Source organism: Ostrea edulis, chromosome 1, assembly GCF_947568905.1.
Source record: "Ostrea edulis chromosome 1, xbOstEdul1.1, whole genome shotgun sequence".
Taxonomy (NCBI): Eukaryota; Metazoa; Mollusca; class Bivalvia; order Ostreida; family Ostreidae; genus Ostrea; species Ostrea edulis.
The window spans coordinates 2,600,145-2,608,955 of NC_079164.1; the positions used below are offsets into that span (position 1 = coordinate 2,600,145).

General features: G+C 34.4%; 1 protein-coding gene and 1 long non-coding RNA gene across 3 annotated transcripts; both read right to left on the reverse strand.

Annotated features, from left to right (window-relative positions):
- Positions 1-387: 387 nt before the first annotated feature.
- On the reverse strand, positions 388-5,253 carry LOC125664477 (uncharacterized). Of its 2 annotated transcripts, XM_048897255.2 has the most exons (7): positions 4,307-5,253; positions 2,803-2,867; positions 2,529-2,587; positions 2,071-2,199; positions 1,703-1,982; positions 1,582-1,613; positions 388-1,426 (listed from the first exon to the last, which is right to left on the reverse strand). In XM_048897255.2, exons 2-7 carry the CDS (start codon positions 2,853-2,855, stop codon positions 834-836), a joined length of 1,146 nt encoding a protein of 381 aa, XP_048753212.2. In that variant the 5' UTR covers positions 2,856-2,867; positions 4,307-5,253; the 3' UTR covers positions 388-833. The 2 variants fall into 2 exon arrangements, with proteins under 2 accessions (XP_048753212.2, XP_048753211.2); XM_048897254.2 differs by lacking the exon at positions 4,307-5,253 and having other exon boundaries at positions 2,803-3,196.
- A 1,423-nt stretch (positions 5,254-6,676) lies between these two features.
- On the reverse strand, positions 6,677-8,133 carry LOC130050642 (uncharacterized). Its single transcript, XR_008798957.1, has 3 exons — positions 7,954-8,133; positions 7,620-7,865; positions 6,677-7,531 (listed from the first exon to the last, which is right to left on the reverse strand). It is a non-coding gene; the product is annotated as an uncharacterized LOC130050642 (long non-coding RNA).
- Between the last annotated feature and the right edge of the window lie 678 nt (positions 8,134-8,811).

Genomic DNA, 8,811 nt, shown 5'->3' on the forward strand with positions numbered 1-8,811 from the left:
ACAAATAGAAAAAGAAAAATATTGATATCTAGTGATCCGTCATGCAAAATTACAAACTGTTAATCAATTATTGTTACAGGGGCCTCAATAGTCTCGTTTAAAGTAAACTTTTCGCAAATTCTTACATTGGGTATGAACCATCCCAGACAGCATTTGACCCTATGATTGATTGTATTGGCAAACTAGATAGCAATTGCGATTATAGAATTGGTAAAATCCTGACTTTACACGAAACCGCTAAAACCCGTTTAACGTCAGCGTCCATTGATCAACGTTTGTTATCACCACTTGTACTATCGAGTACATAAGGACGAATTCCAATGAAAATCTTTTGTAGTGAGCATGGGAATTTACATATAGATGTGAATAACAAAACGATATTTTATATTTGGCATGTTTTCATTTATTGTTCAATGGCTGTTTTACAATAATGTAGAATGCACAAGCAGGTCATCATGAAATATTTTGCTGTGCAGCAACAAATTAACTGGAACGTCGAACTTAATGTTTTAACACTTTTGTGTCCTTTTCTCTTCTTAATGAGTTGGAAAGCATTTTCTTCAGGATTGCACCATGGTTGTACGACGATTGTTTTAACAAAGAAAGCCCACCATTGTGATCCTCTTATACTGACTGTGAGCGGTCAATAGGGGATGATTACTCCTCCTAGGCACGTGGTCCCACTTTTGCTATGTCAAGTGGTTAAAGTTTACCCTTTTCTTAAGTTTGTATTATTTTTAGGATTTATATGATTGGCAACTTATTACATTCACTGATCAATATGACCAATATCCGATTTGCAATATTAGTTGTGTGAAATATTTTGCGATATCTCACAATCTAACAAAACTATATGGTCTGTCTTCAATGTCAATCGTTATATCGTCTTTTTCTCTTGTCATAGAAAATTCCATACGTATTAAAGATTTAGGAGATCCTTGCTGAAAATCCCGCACTTGACTTTCTGATGTGCTATGAATGATATCGTTATAACATTCTGTGTTATGCTCATAATCACCGATGTTGATATGAGAATTCCGAGGTAAAGTGTTAGCTTTTGTGAAGGGATAATTCGTTAACTCTGATGGTTTCAATGACATACACACTTCCTCGTCCTGGTTTAGGTATCCCGGTTTTTGTGTTCCATCCTGACTGAAAATTCTACTTTGCTTTTTCCTGAGCTGCAGACGACTATACTCACAATCATCATATCTATCGTAAACGTTCTGCTTTGTTCGATTTCCGATTCCACAAGCCCCGATTTCGCCTCTTGTATAAGTTGTATTATTAGATGTTCTAAACGTAATGCTACAAACATTAAATTGTGAGTATCGAATTTCAGCGTAGTCGTCCGTCTGCCCCTCCTCAGCTAGAGTCGTATCGGCGGGGTCTTCATCATCAACTTCTTCTTGGACGTTAATACCATCTTCAATATATGAAATACCATGTAATGAAATTGACATCACTATTAGAATTAAAGGAAGCTCTGTGTTCATGTTGCACAACACAACTTGTTATATAATGCATGATTATTGACATCATATTGTAATGGACTATCAAAAGGCATCAACAATACATTACCTAGTTCGGGGTATCTGGAACCAATTTTACACCTAAAAGAAGAAAACACATTATCTATATTCAGTTTGAAGCTAGCACAATTGTTGCAGATGTGATCATTGCAAATTTTACAAAATTTCACCGTCTTGTTGTCCGTAGATAAAACAGAATTCCAAAAATGAAAATTGTAGCTAGAGAACCAATCAAAAGGAAGGAAACTGAAATCCATTGGTTTTTGTCATGATGATCTGAGTCTTCAGGAACATCCTCTTTAACACGTGTGGTACTTGTCAAGGTTAATCTAGATATGCTTGTCTGTACATAATTCTTTGTGACTTCTGTTGGTCCTGCTTCCTGCCTGATTGTCTCTGCTGTTGAATCGTTGTGAAACATTGTTTCACTAGTGTTGTCCTTATGAACATCTACAAGCATGAACAATCAAGTATTGTTAATGGTCATTTGTAAGCTAACACAAGTTAGCAGTATATATCATATTATAGGGAAAAGTACCTCTTTTGCAACCGGTAGCTGAATCACAATGATGAGCATCACATTCGCATTCACTCCGGCACAGATAACCGTAGTATCCACTAACACAACTTTCTTTACAATTCCAACCAAAGCTTCCCAGCGCACAATCTACCATAGATTAAACAAAATCTAAGGACAATTAAACGTAGAGTAATGATCAAGTCCTAAGGCATTTAACTTTATTCCGAAATTTAGATAACAATATTTGAATTTTACACATGGACACAATTGCCAACAATTATTTATTGATTTGAATGAATTAGTAAATATAAGTGTACTTCATTTCAGTGATTTTATTGTTTGTTAACGTGTTTAGGAGAACCTAACATGTAATCGTAATTTTAAATTAAGTTAATAAAAAAAATCATAAATTTATCTATGTGAATCAAAATGTTTCAGAGAACAGCATAAAAATGTATTCTTTTAATCGTGCCTACCTACACAACTGCCAGCTCCTTTATCGAAATATTCATTGTAGCAGCACGTAGAGTTCAACCTAAGACACGTGTATAATCCGAAATCAAACTGAATATGAATGATACACAGAGTCCGAGTCATTGTTCTCTTTTTTTTTAAATTATGAAAATAGTAAAAATGCATGTGAAATTTTGTGGAAAATACCACATATTTCAAAAACAGAATTATTGATTATATAACTAATAAAACAATTAAACATGCAATGAAAGATTAAAGATTAACAAATGTACATACTTTTTACAACCCTCATTATTAGAGCTCATTCCCTGACACATAATCTCCGCCATGATAAACCAAATCTGAACAATGACACATGTATCCATTTCAAAGTCTGATCTAGGAATAAAAACTATCGATGATGGAGGAAACGTTTATATTTCACCACTTGTATATCAGGAAATGCATTAATTATTCACATAATATCCGGAAAGGAACATTTTATTCACAAACAAAGTGTACTGGGAGAATGTGCTAGCCAAAGAGTTCTGGTTTCTGACCATATATATATATAAACTTCTTACATAAGAAAGGTGAAAATAACGAACAGTGATCAATCTCATGACTCCTATACTCAATACAAAAACAGAGAGTTGGGCAAACACGGACCCCTGGACACACCAGAAGTGGGATTAGGTGCCTAGGAGGAGTAAACATGCAAGGTGAAGATACGGAACAGTGATCAATCTCATAACTCCTACAAGGAATACACTGAAGATAGTTGGACAAACACGGACCCCTGGACACACCAGAGGTGGGATCAGGTGCCTAGGAGGAGTAAGCATCCCCTGTTGACCGGTCACACTCTCCGTGAACTCTATATCTTGATCAGGTAAACGGAGTCATCCGTAGTCAAATTCAGTGTGCCAAGTATGGCCTAACAATCGGTATGAAACACGTCATATATTATTTGACCTATTGATAGGTTGTATTGGCAAACTAGATCGTTATAACGACCATATAATTTGAAAAATGCTTATTCTAAACGACACTGTGGAAGCCCGTGCACCATCAACTTGTCTGTCAGTAGCTTGCCTCGATTTAAAAACTGATCATATGCAAAACAAGCTCTTGCTTATCGAATCAGTTAAGATATATAAATTCCATATACAGGTGATGATGGAATAGTACTATACAAATATCGGGAGTTGATAATGAAGAAGATGAAACCATCCACTTCGTCCTAAAGTTTCCCTGTTTGTCCTCCGTTTACCTGATCAATATCCAGTGCTCATGGCGGATATGATCGGTCGACAGGGAATGTTTACTACTCCTAGGCTCCTGTTTCTGTTTCTGCATGTCCAGGGGTCTGTGTGTGCCCACCTCTTTATTTTGTATTGTTTATAGGAGTTATGAGATTGATCACTGTTCGTTATTTCCACCTTTCATTTATGGCAAAGCAAGCAATATATATTGCTAATTTTATCTCAAAATAATGCAAATTATCCAGATTTGATGCAGCATTTGCGCATTTCAACAAATAATGTCTCTACAGTGATGCCCAAGCCGAACTATTGGAAATCCGAAATAACGTTAGACTTGTGAGAACTAAAAAGAAAACAAAATAGAGTGTCAAAGACTGCAGTCAAATTCGTCTGAAGATCAGAGCTATGCATGGGAGAGAAAGTCCTTAAGTTTGAAATGAAGTTCTCAATTTTATCACAGCAATTAATGTATGTCAGATGGTTGGAACGTATGTATCTTATCAACATTATTATCTATAATTCTATAACATCATTACCTTAAGATGAATGCTAGAATACAACTATTGAGTTGACATATGTTGATACTTGAAACCATCATCATCATCATTAGATCTCACCTTCTGACACACTATCTCGATCATAATAAACAATTTCTGAATCCACTTTATAATTCAATCTAGGAATAGAATATAATTATGATCAAGGAAGATATTTACATGTAATCAATCTACATTTCTAGAAAAGAAATCAATGCAAGAAGAGTGAAAGGTGAAGATAAAGAACAATTTACAATCTCATAACTCCTACAAGCAATACAAAATAGATATTTGGGCAAACACAGACCCCTGAACAGGGTTAGAGACCGTTATGATGGATAAAATTGATATAATTATCTATTGTTTCAATGACACATACTATCGATTGCCCTGAATTGTGTACCGCGGTATGCTTTTATCGATTATTTCAATGACACATACTGTTGATCGTCCTGAATTAAGTACAGAGGTGTCTTTTATCTATCGGCTATTTCTATGAAAAACCTGTGACTGAAGTACACATTTTTTTTAATTCATCGGTTATTTATATGACACACATTATTCATCGCCTTAAATACGTACCGACGTTTCTTTATTTATCGCTTATGTCTATCACAGAGATCATTGATTGCCCTGAATTACGAACCCAAATTTCCTTATTTATCGGTTACTTCTATGATACACATTATTGATCGCCTTGTACTACCTTCCCAGGTTTCTTTATTTATCGGTAATTTCTATGATACACACTACCAATTGCCCTGAATTAAGTACCTGAGTTTCTTTATTTGTCGGTTATATCTATGGCACACATTATTGGTTGTCCTGTATTACGTTCCTGGGTTTTTTTATTGATCGGTTATCTATATGACACACACTGTTGATCGCCCTGTATTACATACCTGGGTGTTGGCATGTTTATAGCTGAACATTGCAATCTGGGGTTTTTCTCCACTGTAGGAAACTATACTCACAGTCGTCACTACCGTAGATACTAAATGTAGTGTCTCATACAGATACTAAATTATGAAATGGTTTATATTAATATCTATATAGTAATCGTTACTTTATTCATGTTACAAGAGCCAAAACAGAATATGTTTTAAGATTTGTTTTCGGTAGTAGCTTTACGAAACTCTTTTCCAGTATGTATCGGAATTTGCACAACTTCGCCACTTTTTAAATCTACGTGTTTCAGCAACTTTATGGAACTCTTCTTCAGAGTTTGTTAGAAATTGCACAACATCAACATTTTTTAAATCAGCTTAGCAATTGTTATAATCTCTTTTGAGGAAGGTTGTATATGCTTTTGAATTGTCTGGAATATTTTCATGTTTGATGGTACATATTTTTAATCGATGTGTTGGTTGGTTGTATATTGCTCAAGGATTTTTCACTGATATGGAGACCTAACCATTGCCGGTGAAGGGATACGAATCTTTGACCTATGCTCGGCTCTTACGGCCGAAGTGCAGGGAAAGATCTTAATTGTATCATACCTGCCGTGACAAGGGACTTACCGTATATACTCGCCTATAAGTCGGTCCGCCTATAAGTCGGTTGTATTTTTTAAGGTTATTTTGTAGGAATTTGCCATTGACCCGCTTATAACTCGGTACGAATTTTTGTCAGAATCGGTTGACAATTTCAAGTCAGTGCTCTAGTGATTTTACGTATGTTTCAAAAAAATATTTTGAGATATTAATAATTTTGAGGTGCCCCATATGCAAACCATATCTGTTTGGGGTTTAAACGCAACCCTTGATCTATTATGGGCAATGATCCCTTGTGTACCTAAGGAATTATGGTCTCCTAATTACCAGTACCTGACACCGTGTTTAGTTAGTGGCATTCGCCTCGCGAAAACTGTTATTGTGAGATTCCGGTATAATTCATTGTATCAACAATAGAGTTTTTAAGAGTCAAGAATGATGATCTAAATTATCTGTTAACAATATTGTATGAAATATATTTCAGCCGGTATACATATGAATATTTCAATATTAAATCGGGTTCGTAATTAAATTTTACCGATAAACGATAGATTAGTTGAATTGAAGTATTAGTTACCGGTATGTAAATAATTTTTATCTAGATAAAAATATGTAAATACTTGTACTTTAAAATACATAAACAATACAATATGTCTAGATATTTGTGAACAATAATCATTTGTGCGGTAGTCCATGATAATCGTCGGAGTTGTTAAAAAAACACTACATTACGCCGCCCAGAAAAATACCAATCTTCTTAGGACGCGCCTATAAGTCGGACATAGAGTTTTGGACCAAAAATTGATTCCCAAAAAATCCGACTTATAGTCGAGTATATACGGTATGTATTTGCAGAAGGACCGCTCCATTTAATTTCCTCTTCCGATAACCAAGGGATATTGAAGACCTATGCTTTAGCCCTGAAGAGAGGATTATAATGTAAACTAGCTTTTATGATAATTAATAATACAATGCTGAATAAATTAAGATTATTTTTATTATGATTGTTAAGTTCTCCAAAAGTACTGCGCTAATCGTTGAAGAGGAAGGAGCGAATTCGGCTTCGTTGTCCGAACGTATACTTTTCTACACTTAAAGTCACAGTCTGTTGAATTACAGTTCCTTGGAAACAATGGTCATCTTCAACATAACAAAATATATGTATCATCATGGAATTTTAATATAAGAAAATCCTATGCTTTTGTGCTAAGAAACCAAACCCATTGTAAAACAATTCATTCAAGGCTCGAAATAATTTGATACTTACGATGTAAGCAACTGGATTACCGTGCGTTCAATTCTCAACCCGCGGACCGTGAATTCTTACGATCATTAACATGTGTAGTGATTGGTATTTCAGGGAATGCACGGAATTAGAAGTGAAAATAAAATGATAGTTGTAGATGGAAAAACAATAATAATGAAACTCAATCAATCTTAAAAAAAACCATGGTATCGAAAAGAGACATATCTAGTTACTGTAGGCAATTGTACTGGTATGAATGATGCCATGATGGTATGAATGTTTTTCATGAGAAACATTCTTTCTAGAGTGTATAGTACATATGTATATCTTGGGTTTAATTTCAATAATTTTGTCCTTGTATATCAAAAGGTGAAGATAACGAAGAGTGATCAATTCCATAACTCCTATAATAAATACAAAATTTAGAGTAGGACTGTGTTGTAGAATCTTCTAGAGACATACCTTCAGTTGTGTACTCATGAACGGCTACAAGTATAAAAAAAAATATTGTTATTTATTATTTGCAAGCTAAAAGTTAATGATATAAATCATAACGTATTATAGGAGAACATACATTCTGTGCATCCAGTAACCGGGTCACAATGATCAGCTTCACATTCGCATTCAATACGACACAGATAACCGTAGTATCCACTAGTACAGTCTTCTTTAACACGTGTGGTACTTGTCGATGTTAATCTAGATATGCTTGTCTGTACATACTTCTTTGTGACTTCTGTTTGTCCTGCTTCCTGCCTGATTGTCTCTGCTGTTGAATTGTTGTGAAACATTGTTTCACTAGTGTTGTACTTATGAACATCTACAAGCATGAACAATCAAGTATTGTTAATGGTCTTTTGTAAGCTAACACAAGTTAGCAGTATATATCATATTATAGGGAAAAGTACCTCTTTTGCAACCGGTAGCTGAATCACAATGATGAGCATCACATTTGCATTCACTCCGGCACAAATAACCGTAGTATCCACTAACACAACCGTCTTTACAATTCCAACCAAAGCTTCCCAGCGCACAATCTACGATAGATTAAACAAAATCTAAGCACAGTTAAACGTAGAGTAATGATCAAGTCCTAAGGCATTTAACTTTATTCATAAATTTAGATAACAATCTTTGAATTTTACACATCGACACAGTTGCCAACAATTATTTATTTATTTTAATGCATTAGTCAATATAAGTGTAATTCATTTCAGTGATTTTATTGTTTGTTAAAGTGTTTAGGAAAACCTAACATGTAATCGTAATTTTAAATTGAGTTAATAAAAAAAAAATTCAATTATAAATTTATCTATGTGAATCAAAATGTTTCAGAGAACAGCATAAAAATGTATTCTTTAAATCGTTCAGTTGACATATGTTGATACTTAAGGCCATCATCATTATTAGAGCTCACCCTCTGACACACTATCTCGATCATAATAAACAAATTCTGAATCCACTTTATAATTCAATCTAGGAATATAATATAATATAATTATGATCAAGGAAGATATTTACATGCAATCAATCTACATTTCTAGAAAAGAAATCAATGCAAGAAGAGTGAAAGGTGAAGATAACGAATAGTGATCAATCTCATAACTCCTACAAGCAATACAAAATAGATATTTGGACAAACACGGAGCCCTGGACAGGGTTAGAATCCGTTATGATGGATAAAATTGATATAATTATCTTTTGTTTCAATGACACATACAGTACCCGCAACGTTATTCTTGACATTCCTATCGTGCTCTATCGTG

Coding starts and splice junctions, on each gene's coding strand:
- LOC125664477 (XM_048897254.2), bottom strand. CDS start 2,891: ATGGATACATGTGTCATTGTTCAGATTTGGTTTATCATGGCGGAGATT. Junction 1,614..1,702: donor TATCTACGGACAACAAGACG/GTGAAATTTTGT, acceptor TTCTTCTTTTAG/GTGTAAAATTGGTTCCAGAT. Junction 1,427..1,581: donor TTCCAGATACCCCGAACTAG/GTAATGTATTGT, acceptor CATATATTGAAG/ATGGTATTAACGTCCAAGAA.